Source organism: Camarhynchus parvulus, chromosome 3 (genome assembly GCF_901933205.1).
Source record: "Camarhynchus parvulus chromosome 3, STF_HiC, whole genome shotgun sequence".
Classification (NCBI taxonomy): Eukaryota; Metazoa; Chordata; class Aves; order Passeriformes; family Thraupidae; genus Camarhynchus; species Camarhynchus parvulus.
Window position 1 is genome coordinate 6,728,979 of NC_044573.1, and position 14,336 is coordinate 6,743,314.

The 14,336-nt window shown below is 45.0% G+C and overlaps 1 protein-coding gene across 1 annotated transcript in view; it reads right to left on the minus strand.

Annotated features, from left to right (window-relative positions):
- COQ8A (coenzyme Q8A) overlaps positions 1-14,336 on the minus strand; it is a 43,019-nt gene that overhangs the window by 11,273 nt on the left and 17,410 nt on the right. Inside the window, exons 5-6 of the mRNA XM_030944873.1 lie at positions 8,546-8,620; positions 2,102-2,224 (exon numbers count right to left, since the gene is read on the minus strand). Of these exons, the coding sequence (XP_030800733.1) occupies positions 2,102-2,224; positions 8,546-8,620 (198 nt within the window). The remainder of the gene's footprint in view (positions 1-2,101; positions 2,225-8,545; positions 8,621-14,336) is intronic.

The window sequence follows — 14,336 nt, forward strand, 5'->3', positions numbered from 1 at the left end:
TGCTTGACCACCCCCAGCCTTTGTTCATGAGCACAACGTCAAATAGCCAAGGAACCTGCAAGTCCAGGCTGACTGTACAGAAACTCAGCAGCAATGTCAAAAATCAGCCCTGCTGTGGAAGCAGCTCTGCCAGGCTTACAACATGCTGATGAATAAGGTTTTACGTCTTTGTGGTCAACTGCTGAGGCCTTACTGGAACAAAACACAAAGCAGGAGCCAAGGTAGGGCGCTCTCAGCTGCCTTTCCACCACGACTGGGGGCCTTTGGCATCTTTTCTGTGCAGGAGCTTTAGGAATGTGGGTCCCTAACAAATGCATTGACTCCCACATCAGGGAAACACAAGAGACATCAGGGGCTTTAAGGACACTGCTTTGTGACTTGTGCTCAGCTACAGGGAGCCCCTGCCCCCAGTTAACACCCAGACCTGCTGACAGAAGCAGTGAATTCAAATTCACCAGGCCCCAGAGAAGCCCATGAAGTGGAAGGACCTGCATGAAACCCTCCTGTCCAAACAGCCACCCCAAGAAACAGACACTCTGCATTGTCTGATTTATCTCACCACAGCTGACCCCAGCAAGGTCACCATGGGCTTGTGTTCTTGCCAGGCACAGCAGAATCCACACACTTATAGCAAGAGTCCAAATGAGGCCTGGGTACAACCACTGAGGTTGCTGAAGGCTGTTCCTGACACCAGAGTGAAGTCAATCACCAAGTATTTGACACTCCTGCCAGAGCAGTGTAACGTTAGGAGACAGCAGGCAAGTTATAAAAATCCAGAGCATTTCTGCTCCTCAGAGAGGGCCTTTCATAGCTGCCTCCTCTGCACTCACATTCAGGCCTAGGGCAGCTGTGACCACACTTGGGCACACAGCAGGCACAGCTCAGTGGTGTCCCAAGAATCTGAAATGAATCCCACCTATGGCAGATGAGTTTAAGAGCAGAGCTGATTTCCAGGCATGGCTTGCTCTGCCCACATACCAGAGGCACTGGAAGGCAAGGAGCACAGGAGCTCCTCCTGGGTCTGCACTGTGAGCCATCAGTGGCACCTGGCAGTTTCTGGAGGGTGAGAAAACAGCACGTGGGTGGCAGCCTTTGACACAGCAGCTGATGCCTCCCACTAGGCTCTGCCAGGTGGCCATCAGCCTGGCAACCACCTAACCCAACTGATTAGCAAATGAAATGCCAGTCAGGGCTCTCTGGGACACTGAACTGATCTTGTTTGGTTGGTAAGGCCAAAGTATTTAATACTCTACTAGATCCAGTCTCATCAGCTAACACAAAAATTCAAGTAGAAGCACAAGCCAAGCGAAGTGAGTACTTCAAACACTCAGACACTTACTCAATTTCAGAAACATATTGAAAGCTATTTCCAGACAAGTCTCACAACTATTTTTGGCTGGTTCTTTCCTTCCCTATCAGGCTGGGCAGCAAGGCAAATTGGAAAGATCCAGATAAGGTTTGAACTGAGCACACCTGCCAACTCCCTAACAGTTTAGTGCAGACACTGATGTCACTCATGCCTTCACCTGTGGTCACTGGCCTCAGAGCTCAATGGGTTAAGCAGCAGTTTGAAGTCTTCTCAGGATGGAAACAAGTGTTTTATACCTGATAAGATTATCAGCTGTACTGGCCTTTCCAGTAAAGCTTCAGTGCCCACAGAGCATGTAAACCACAATCAGGTTGCTATAATGGGAGAATATTGTGGATATAACCTTGACCACTGTTGGTGAACAAAGAACAGGATCACATTCTTGTTGTCACCCTCCTCCTTTCTAGCAGGACACCTGCAATTAGAGTGTAATACAGCTCTGCTTCTTTACAATTGCTTGTAACACAGACACTAAAATTCACAGTGTCACCCTACTGTCAACCAATTTCAGTTACACACAATAAGGACACTGAGAGAGTGGTGGTGTCTAAGTGCATGCACCTATTTATTTCATACTGGGATTAGAAATGAACTGAAACATTTCCATCACTGCTCTCACAGGAGAAAGCCATTTGTTCAGTGTCTCCACATGCACTTGACACTGCCTGACTGCAGACAGCTGACCCTGTGTCACACTAAGGACAGCTGAGGACCTGTGCTAAGGACACTCACCTTGAATGCTCAGCATCTGTCCCAGCTTCAGCGCTGCTCCCCGGACCTTGCACAGGGTCCTCACGATCCTTTCTGCGTTGGCCTCTGACAGGAAGGGACTAGAATCCATCACTGCTTTCTTCCCTGAGGGAAAGGAGAGAGAATATGAATGAAGAACACCCTTATCTTGGCAAGCCCACATTCAACAGGAGATTTGCCCTTCCCTAGGGAAATCAAACCAGGACTACACTGAGTGCCTTCACTGCAACCCAGGACTGAATTGTACATGTGCCTTGGGACAACTTTGACATCCTTGGCTTGAGGGCCAGGAGCAGCAAGTCACAGCCTCCCAGAATGTGCTGCTCTGCAAACTGTCTGGCATCCTGGGTAGATGCTGGTGCTTGAACTCACTGTGCCAGCCAGCACAGCCTAAAACAGTATGCAAAGGTGGCTTGAATCCCACACCACGGGCTGCAGCACAGCCACAGCCTCAGAAGGGCAGTGGGAGTGAGCCACAGCAAGGAGGAATCCTCAAAAGCCTTGGAAGAACACTGGCACAGACCAGCAGGCCTCTTCCAGCCTCTTAATGTGGGAGCTTACACAGAACAAGGCCAAAACATACACACTCAAACACACACTCTCCTGTCCCCAAGCATGTGTAAAGCCTGGTGTCTGACAGGCCCAGAGAGCTCACACAGCCGTGTACACACCAGTGCCACAGTTCCAAGTGTGCAACAGGGGGATTGTGTGGCATAAGAAGCACTTTAATTTATTTTACTTTTCTTAAGGGAGAGGGGAAGCAGACCCTGATTCTAGTTTGTGGTCCCTTTGGGAGAAGCAGCCCAGAGCTCCCAGCCAGGGCAATGCCCAGTGGAGCAGGGACAGAGGGGGCAGACACCCACCCACCTCTCCTGCTGACAGCCAGCCAAGCAGGAGGAGGGGCAGCCTTGCAGCCAGGCTGCAGAGCTCACAGCTCACATGCTGATCTTGCAGCTACATTGTTTTTAGAATATTTTACAGGAACAGAAGACAGAACAGCTGAAGCCCCCATAAACAATAAGCAGGACCCAAAAAGGCACAGCCCTGGAGATCTCAGACAGCAGATGGAAATGACTGGTGACTAGAGTAGCCAGAGATGCTCTCCATCTCCTGGCAGCTCTCAGGAAGGTGCACAGAGGGACTTAGATTGGCCAGGGGACAGGAGAAATAACAGAGACAGACTGAAGTAGCTGCTGTCTAAACTCTGATAGCTCCCACAACTTGGTACCATTTTTTTTGAGGTGCCAAGCATGTCACTGATCTGACAGACACCCTTCAGTCCCTGCAAGCAGCTGGATTGCTTACAGACCTTCCCTGCAGAAGTGACTCCACAGAACTCTCCACTGGCAGAGCACAGATGTGCCAGGTACAGGCTGCTCTCCTGCCCTTCATCCCCTCTCTTTCTTTCATCTGTTTTGTGGGACAGCAGCAGGATGGGAGTGCATGTGGGATGTTCTCTCTACAAATCCCTGTCCTAAGTCAAGGATGCACAGGAAAAAAAGGAATAAAAACACCAGGAGTACACAGGACAGCTATCCTGCTCTTGAGAGCAAGATATGGAAAAGCAGGACAGGTCCAGAATTCACCACTTCCAGCACATTGCAATCTTCAGAACGCATTTTGCTCTGGATAATGGATGTAATGAGACTTAAAGACTGAACAGGTACTGCTACCCAGGGCAGAAGGATCTGGCTTTACACACTTGAAAAGCTTTCTCTCAAGTGTCCTGTCAGGAAAACTGTATCCTTAGCAATGCTGAGGCAGATCCCTGTATGAGATGACACACAGGACCTAGGGAAAGTATGAAAACCACATCTCCCTTCACAGCACTGCACACAAAAACATCCTCCTTTGAGTCAGCAGCAGAATAAAGGGGTTAGTTAATGATTAAAGCCACATCCAGAAGCCAGTGAACCCTGCCAATTTTAACTCTTATCAGAGAAAGGGCCAAACCCAGGCAGTCCCAAATCCTCTTCTCCAGGCAGGCTCCTCACTGAAGTCAAACCTCCAGGGGCAATACCTGAGCACCAGGCAGCCCCACAGCACAGGAGCAGCTCTTGCTTGTGTGCTTTGGTACAAGTGTGCATGAACAAGAATGTGACCTGGAAGCAAGAGTGAAAAGCAGTGCTATGTCAATGGCAAGCAAAAAGAAAACAGACACAGCCTTCCAAGCCTGGGTGGAAAGGGAGAGGGGAATAAAACCCACCGCAAGTCCATGGAAAAATATACCAATTTTCAGTGAGTTAACATTTTAGCCAAAATGTTGGCTGGCACCTTTTGGTGCCTCACATTATTTCTTCCCCATCTTCAGATCACAAAGCTGGTTTTACCTATTTCACTAGGAAAGGAAAAAATGCAAATAGAAGTCACATACAAGCTGTGGCAACATGGACACCTCAGAAATTAAATCTCCTGCAGCCACAGTGCCTGGGCCTGTGAGTTCTTCCACAGAACAGGCAGCAGGCAGACACCCTCCCTAATGCTTGACCCATTTTTATTCTTTTTTCCTTTCCAAATTCAGAATCAGCATGAACCTTTCTAAACCTGTGTGCAACTCACTGCTGCATCACTCCTTTGCCACCATCAAATGGAGAACTAGTGACTAGACTTTGTATTTGTTTTAGGACCATCTGCCACAGAAACTTTGGGGCAAAGGAATATTTAAAAATATGGCCTAAGCACTTGAGACTGACAACCCAAGAATATTGCATGACTGCCTCTCATAAGAAAATCCCTGAGTCCAAATCCAGGCCAAGTGCCAGCCTGTCAGGGCTCTGTCCAGCCTGGCATTTGTGCAGTGCCTGAAGAACTGCCCAGGACAGATCATTAATAAGTGACAAAGTTGTCCTTGAACCCAGTCTCTATACTTGCAACAGCAGCTGTTTATTTGGGCACTCTCATTCTAATTCCTGGGAATTTATTCTGCTTTCCCATTCCCACCCTGTGTGGGCCTTCTACTGTATTTACATACAAGTGTGTACTTACATACAAACTTTAAATACTGAGGCTGCCATCAAGGTCACCAGTGACAGAGGAGGTTTTCAGCCTACCAGGAAAATTCAAACTGGAAATCAAGTCAGTCATCCTCTTTTTAACAAGATGAGCCAAACCACTTAAAGATGGCAGAACTAGGGCCTTAAGCATTATTGGAAAAAAAAAAAAAAAAAAAAAACAAACAAACAAAAACCCCCCAAAAACCTGCATCTACTTACAAGAATTTGGCAGCAGAATGAATTTATGTCCAGGACATCAGGCTTGGACAGAAAAGGAAGAAATTCACCAATTCTTGCACCAGACATATTTGTTCTAGGCTAAGTCCCTAAGAAGTGAATTGTTTATGGAAAAAGAGACAATCCAAAGTAGGGAGAGAAGAGTCCTGTGGCTACTAAACAAAGATGGGGAAGCTGAGCTGGAAAAAACAGATCAGCACTAGCAGAATTGCTAGAGAATGTGCAGGAGAGTAGGAATTTGCAGTCCCTCTGATAACAGCAATGGAAAGAAGAAGTACAAGCTGTGCTATCAGGATCATGTGTAGCTCAGGAGTGTCTGGCAGAGGGGTTGGGACTAAAGGACCAGTGTTTCTAACTCCATTTTAAAGGAGTAAAGACACTTTAGTTTGTACTGTCTAGGCAAGAGGAGAGCAACCAAGTGAAAACTCTTCCTTATTACCCCTGGATGCCAGTGAGAGTGTGAAATTCTTAGGCATGCCTTTGGGGATACACACACATCCCACTTGTTTAAGTCTGGAGTGCCAAGAAGTTCCTATTAATGTTGCAGCAGTAGGGAGAGAAATTACATCCCCCAGCAGCTTCCCAGGAACAGGACAATATGTCATTCTCCAAAGAGACAGGTCTCAGGCCAAACTCATGGTGCTAGCAGCCACAAAACTTGGGAACCAATGCCTCGAGCTGAAATCAGGAAAGGGGTGCAGAGGTATTTTTAAGGAAATGTGGAGATACTTAGGAGATTTTCCCCAAGAACAGCTCAGGCTGGTACTGTCAGAAAAACAGTAAGAAAATGGGATCTTGGACTCCCACTGTGTACCTACCTATCCCCTGCTGTGCATTTCTGCAGGAGCAGAGCCCATGGAGAGAGCTCTCATTCATGGAGCCTTACCCACCACTCTAAAATACTGTGCAAAACACATCCGAGGACACTAGCTAGAGGTGTAGCTGAGTCACCTGGAAACCTTCCTGTGGCTTTTGCCTGAGAAGCTCCAGAAGAGTACAAAGGCTGGAAGTGTTTCACTTTTGCCTCACCTCCACACTTGCTGCTCTTGGCCAATTTTCAGTTCCACTATTGATATTGCTGTCCTTTACAGCACAACCACTGCTCCAAGATCTTATCTAAGCAGACTTGACAGCAAGAGGGGAAGCAACAAGGAAAGACAAACAAACACCTAAAAATAAAAGCCAGGTCATTTTCTTATTCCCTGCCTAGCAATGAAGTTGGCAGTTCTCATGGCTGCCTTTTTAAATCAAGGTTTATTCAAGAAAATCACTCTTCCCAAAGCAAGATTCAAGATTGTAGAGCAGGCTTATGACAGAGAAAAATAGTCGTTTCCCCATCAAGAAGATAAAAGATAAAAAGTTTAAACTTGCAGTTGCTTTATTGCAAGGAGAAAGTGTCTTCTGCCCTCTAAATAATAAAAAAATAAAACTAATCCTTCTCATGCTGGAAGAGAGAGGAAAAAAGCTCATGTTATTCCCTCAAACTTCAGAGCTGTGCAAGCTCATGTTTTCATTTAGGGTGTGCCTAATTAGAAAACACTCTGGCAAGCAGAGAAATGCCAACAGTTGTGCAATTCCACCTCTGTTAAAAGCAACACAAATCATCAGCTTCCAACAGGTATCAACAACCTGTCAAACATGCCAGGTGCTGAAAGCAAAAGGCATTCAAGGATTCTCCACAGGATGAGCTGTGTTTGCCTGAGTGCATGTTTTTAAATCAAAGCAAAGAAACCCTCCCATCCTCAAACACCTCAGGTCTGAGAGAGAAACAAGAACTCTTTGGCAAGGATCCTTTTTCTCTGCTGGGCTGTATTGCCTTGCTGTTAATATTTGCATTTTAGTATTCCAAATACAAGCAGAGTCATAGGTTGTCCACAACTCCTGCCTCCTACTAATGGGAATGTGTTTCATATCCTGAAGTGTTGTCTTATGGTTTGGGAATTTATTTTGGTTGGGATTTTTTTGTTCAGTTGCTTTGTTTTTTCAGTGTTTTCCCCCCTCCAAATTTCTTCATTTTTCAGCCACTCCAGTACCTCCTGAAACAGAGGTTCAGTTTCCATCCCTCTTCCACCCCTAAAGATGAGCAGGGTGAAGACAGAAACTGAATTAGAGTAGAATTACAAAGACCCAGCAGTTGTCATTATCTGAAAGTAATGCTTCTGAACCAGGAACAATTTGACTTCATTTTTACTTCTAGCTACAAGTATTTCAACCTTTCACCAGCTCCCCCCAGTCACTGGAAGTAACCTAAACACACAACCACACCAGCCAAAGCAGAGAGACCAGCTGGAGACCAAACAGCCTGCAGCAACTCTGACAGACCTTGACATTTTGGCAGTATCCCACCAAAGCTTTTTCTGGATAACAAACAAGTGAATGAAACCACAAACTTTAGAGTAATCTCATGTTTTCTGGAGAACAACACCTGAATTTTCTATGCCCTAAAGCATTCACCCACAGGACCCCCACAATATTTTACCCACACATATGCTTAGAAGAAAGCCACCACAACATGGTCAGGAACAATTTAGGAACATTTTACCTCCAATTTCACATAAGCTGGAAAGGAAGGAGGTCAACCAGGTCAATTTGCACAGCACAGCCTTTTGCATGTTATGAGAATCCTTTAGAAGGCAGCACAAGACAGATATTGGAAATAGAGAATTCCCATTTAACAGGAGCATAAAGTGCTTTGTCTCTCTTACAAGAGAACAGCCATCCTCCAAGTTCCTCCTAGGCAGAATTTAATTTCAAACAGACTGCAACACTAACAAAATGGTCAGACACAGAGGCTCATGTAAACTTTCTGTACTGATAGAAATGCACAGTTTCACTGAACAGTTTAAAAAGAATTGTTAAGACAATCCAATAACGGGCACAAGGATAGTACTGAACCTCAGGGATGGCTATGGGAAAGTAAAGCTGCACAAACTGTGCTGGCACAAACACATTCTCTGGAATATTCCTCTGACCTCTGTCCATGTAGTGAGGCTGTGGTGTACTGAGATGGGAGAAGAGCCAAGAGATGAAGAATAATATTGAAAATAAAAGAACTACCCATATATATCCCCTGTTATTCTGTCTCACTACCCAGCCTTCAAAAGAATACAAATTTTGCAAATGCAGGTAAACTGTGTCTAGAAATAAAATAAAGAGGAAGATAAAAAGAAAATGGAAGGACGTGGAAATGGCTTACCACTGCGTTCCTCAGGTCTAAGGCTTTTCTTTGCCACTTCTGCCAGTGCCCCAATGCCAAGACCAACAGCCAGTCCTTTAAAATAACAAGAAAAAGACTTAAGTCAGAATGAAAAAACCCTCCAAGCCACATACAGAAGCATTTTTGGTAATTAACTTTAAGCCACACATTGTTCAAATGCACCACAGCTCAGTTAGAACATCCTGGCCTTTGCAATGGAGCCATCTTCAGTGGACACTGAAGAGTTTTCTCCTGTACTTCTTCAGCCCAGCATGCCAGCCAGGAATCATAGGCTAGGCCAGCCTGGGACATCTGGCTTTTATAAAGCATGTCACAAGTGTTACTCAGAGCTTTGTGCTCTGGCTGATGTCCTGCTGTAGACTCAAATCATGGAGTTTAAAAAAGGGGAATAAAAAGAAGCCAAAACTTTCACAAACATGGTTCTCAAAGTACAATTCTCAGAAGGAACAGAATCCCTCTCACTGCCCACCCTGCCACAACAGCAGGAGGAAAAGCATCATTTAGGATGAAGCCACTGCCAATAGAGTGTAAAGTTGTGCAACATTGCTGTCCAAGCTTTAGGTTTAATTGTGCTCATTAGCTGCCTCTTCCTTCCATGAGCTCACTTACTGTGATGAACAGAAACATGTTTTACCCCAAGGCTCACCTTACACCAGCAGTGTTGCAACCTGCAGTCCAAGGAGCTGGGCTGGGGAGTAATCCCACCCAGCAGTAAAACCAGGAGACAAAACACCAGCACTCCCCGTGCACTATCACCCTGGCAGGCAGTGAATTGCAGGGAGGTTTCACAGCCACAGGTTACAGGACTACAAAAGCAGCATTATCTGCCTCTGCTAACCACTGCAAAGGCACCAAATGAGGCACAGATCTAATCATACAAGCAAAGGTCTCACTGCCTTCCCAATATCAAAATATTTATTTTTCTGGATAATAAATGGCATGGGCAATCAGAACAGATGGTGCTGCTCCACATCTCCTCAGCAGTGGTGCATCCTGCTGTGCTCTACTCCCACATTGCTGACAGTACTGGGTGCACCTGCTTTCCCAGCACCCCAAGCCCTCCTTAAGGCACTGCTGGAAAAATTCCCAGGTGAAAGAACCAGGGAACAAAGTCAGCACAATGAAGGAAGCAGAGCTGTCCAGCACATGGCATTTTGCACGTGTGCAGGAAGAACCATATGCACAAGTTTTGTAGACTCAAGTGAGAAAGCCTGGCCACAAACAAGGTGACCCTGATCCTGCACTGGAGTTTTTCCTCTCTCCCATCAGGCAATTACATCTCCCCCACTCCCAGTGCAATTTCAGGCTTGTGTATTTGTCTGCTTCACAAACAGCTCCACTTTTAATCTTACAGACTACATGCAGTGGGGCCAGAGAATCCTGCATAAGACGAAGCATAAGAGGCATCAATGACATTACAAGGTGGTTGGGGTTTGGGTTTTTTGGTTGGTTTGGTGGGGGTTTTTGTGGCATGGTTTTTGTTTGAGGTTTAAAAAAAATTTCTGTATTTTCTGTGAGTTTTTCTATGGAGTCACAGCACTGAAGGAAGTCTGATGTTAGTTACTGTCTTGTGTAGACCCTTCAATTTTGGCAAACCATGCATTACCAATTAACAAGTGTTTTGCACCAGAAATCCAGAGATTTTATTAGCTAAACAAAGTGAGAAAAATACCCCTTAGGCTTCAGAGAAAACAAGCAAAAAGGTTTTTCAAACACAGCATAAACACCTACTAAAATGCTCTACACAATTATTTCCAATCAGATCCCACATACAAGACAGTAACTTGGAGCAGGCAGTACCAAGAGTCAGATAGGAAGCCAATAAATACATCTCATCAATAAGATGTGATTTTCTAGACTAAATACCACTCACAGAACATTTCTATTGGCCTTGATCCCATTTTTACCAGCTCCAAAACAATGCTCCCCACCATAAATCAGCTTGATCATTATCAGAGCTAGACTGAACTGACTGGCAGTAACTGGTTTCAGAGTAAAAACATCACATCATCTTCTATAGGCTTTATGTTCAATGTCTAAAATTAAAAATTACCAGATTTACTTCCTGGACATAAAATAAAACATATCTGAAGTTTCTAATCTCTTTATCATTAAGACACAAACCATTTCAAAGGTAAATGAAAATCTAGGAACCAGATTCTGTTCTGTCTTGCAGAATAAAGCTGAAGAAGTTACAGCTTGTTTAAAAGCAGCTTGGGTTTACATCAGTGTGGGCAAGACCAGACTACAAATGAACGTGGTTTGCACCTTCCTTCTCATAAATGTGCACAGCTAAGCATCTGTACTAATATTTTAGACTGCACTAGAAAAAGAGCTGCTTTTCCAATAGGTGCTCTTACAACTTCCTCACTGCTCACTCTATCCAATTTCCAAAAAAAAAAATGAACCCAAATCACCAATCAACAACAGTTTCAGATAAACTAAAGTTGGGCTAAAACAAGTGCATGGTTAAACAGCTGCTAAGCTTTAAAGATCTGAAGTTTAAACAAAGGCTTCAAGCATCTTCCAACTATAATCACAGTGTTTGCTGCTTCTTAGCAGCCAAGCTTGCAAAAAAAGGAGGCTGTAAGGGTGGATGTTTGGGGCTAAGGTGTTTGCCTTCCCAAGTAACTACTACAGATGCTGAGGTGCTGCTTCCCAGGAGTACAGGACATCTGCCTGCCAGCAGGGAGCCATGAATGAACTCCTCTGGCTGCTTTGCTTGAACATGGAGCTTTCTTTGCTTCCCCTCTGAAACTGTCTTCATCTCAATTCCCAAGTTTTCTCCAAGTTTTTGCTCTTTCCTATTCCCTCCTGCAGTGGGAGGAAATGAGTAAGCAGCTCTGTGGGGCTGAGCTGCTGCTGTTCACCTGTTACCAGGAGCGAGTCACCCTTCCAAAGAACCTGCAGTGCTCCAAAAGCTCCTCTGGGCCACTGATCTACTTGCACAGGACACTCCTGATGTCCTTCACTTCCCTTGTCAGCAAGAGGTGCATTTCCTCCAAGATTATTCATTTTGGGACACTTCTCAGCAGTGCTCAACAGGCATTGTTCAGCACCTTGAAAAAACAATATCCTTAAGTACCTCTGTAAAGTCATTCTCCTGCATTTTGCACTTCATGCAGATGGTTTCAAGCCTGGAAAATGCCACTTGGTTCTATACCAGCAGAGTGGCTCTTGGAATATTTTCCAGGCATTTGCAGCATCTGGTACACTCCAAACCAAGACTATCAAGGGATGATCTGGAACCAGTTTTGTTCAGGGCAAAACCTCTTGCTCAGCAACTGAGACAACAAAACACACAGGAGCTGAATGGGCTGTTATCACTGCTCAGCCTGCCAAGCACAGGGTGGGAGCCAGACCCTCCCCTGGAGCAGCTGTGCCCTGGTTTTGGTCAGGTAAAACACCACAATCACCACACAGCACACACTGGAAGCTCCTCAGCTGGACAGGGCAATGAAGAATATAATGAAAGGTTCAAGATAAGGACAGGGAGATCACTCAGCAATCACCATCACAGAGAAAACAGACTCGACCTGGGGAAATTAGTTCAATTTATTACCAATCAAATCAGAGTAGGATAATGAGAAATTAATACTAAATCATAAAAGACATTCCTTCTACTCCTCTGTCGGATTTGCAAGGTGCCCCTGAGCGGGAAGAACGATGTGCAGAACTCCAACATCTGGGAATGACAGGCATCTGACTCCATGATGTCAGAAAGTTAATTAATTACTTTATTATACTATATTATAATATAGCTATATTACACTATATCACACTAACAAGATTACTAACTAACTAACTCAAAAATCTTGTGATTCTCCGCCCGAGAGTCCCGACACCCACACATGGATCCCACTGGTCAATGAATCCAAACAACCACCACCAGAATCCAATCCAGCAATCACCTTGGGTAAACAATCTCCAGAACACATTCCACATGGGCACAAACACAGGAGCAGCAAATGAGATAAGAATTGTTTTGATCATTCTTTGCTTCTGTCAGGAGAATCCTGAGAAAGCTAAATCTCTGAACAGAGGGCATGTGAATACCACACTCCTCCCTTCTTCCTGAGTTTAACTTTACTCCTGAATTCTGCTCCTCCCTCCTGAGGGAGAGAACTCCTCACTCTGCCCTTGCTCCAGCGTGGGGCTGCTCCTACAGGAGACAGTTCTCCACAAACTCCTCCAATAGGAGTCCTCTCCATGGGCTGCAGTTCTTCACAGCCTGCCCCAGCACAGGGTGCATCCTTCAGGAACAGGCTGCTCCAGGGGCACAAGTCCTGCCAGCAAACCTGCTCCTGTGGGGGCTTCTCACAGCTTTCTTCAAGCATCCATTCTTCACTGGGGGCTCCTCCATGGGCTGCAGGGACACAGCTGCCTCACCACAGGCCGCCAGAGAATCTCAGCTCCAGCATCTGGAGCACTTGCTCCACCTCCTTCTTCCCCGACCTTGGTGCCTGCAGGGCTGTTTCTCTCACTCCTCTCTCCAGCCGCATTTTTTTCTGGATTTTTTTCTCCCTTCTTAACTCTCATCCCAGAGGCTCTGCCACCATTGCTGATGGCCTTGGCTTGGAGCCACCTTGGAGTTGGCTCCAAGGGGGAAGTTTCTGGAAGCTTCTCCCAGAAGCCACCCTGCAGCCAAACCCTTGACAAGCAAACCCAATCCACTCACATGAATCCAGCAGCTGTCAGGTCTGTATATGCTTTACTAACATACCTCAACAGAGCAGGTTTTTGCTTTTTTTGTTTTCAAAATTGTTAAAATCACATTAAATCTAGACTTCACCACAAGCGTCCTCAATTTTCTTTATTGCAAAAGAATCTTATTATATCATTAAAATAATAAACTTAGAAACCAGGAATATGATTAAGGGAGACAGGAACAGCTTAGAAAAGTCAAATAAGGCAAGGAAGGGAGAATGGAAATGTAAAAAAAATCAAGAACTGAGTAGTGGAACTGATGACCCATCAGGCTACAAAACAAGCATGGAACAAAAAAACTGCAGAAAAAATCTGTTTTGTCAATTACAATCCTGGGAAGAATAAATAAATAAAAATCAAGGATGCTATTTAGTACTATAAATACACCTACCAGCAGTCACTCTGGCTGCTGCAAGAAGCAAACAAAAATACATATAAAGGACTAAGAAGTTCAGTAGAGGATCTTGTGCTGATCACAGAGCAATATTAGCTCAGTATTACAGGCAAGTGTTGGAAAACATGATCTTCAATCTTTCCAGTAAAATGCTCTCCCCACAGAAGAGGTGAGAAGCCAGGGGAACCCAGCAGCCCAAGTATTTTTGCCTCCTGTTGCTAATTTGTCCATCACTCACCAGAGTGTCCCAACATCATGGCTGAGGCACAGCTGAACACTCCCTGTAACACTGGAGGGGATGAAAGAAAACATGCAAAGACAGGAGGAGGAATGGGATCATGCCAATAGCATGGCAATTCAGCTATCTGAACCCCAGGAACAGTTATATGAACTCTGGTTTTGATCTACTCAACATCCTATCCAACATTAAAATAATACTGTTCTAATATAGAAATAAAGGGGGAAAATGGATTTTATTAAAAAAAAAAAACCAAATGCTAGTTTGACTGGTGTGGAGATTGTAGGAGAAGAATCCACCTCAACCACTTTATTTCCCAGAATGATTTTTTGGGGTCTTCAAATGAAGATGGCATCCCAAAGCACACAAGAAAATTCCTACACAAAAAGTTTACTTGCTTTAAGCTACATTCCCTCACAGACATGGAGCAG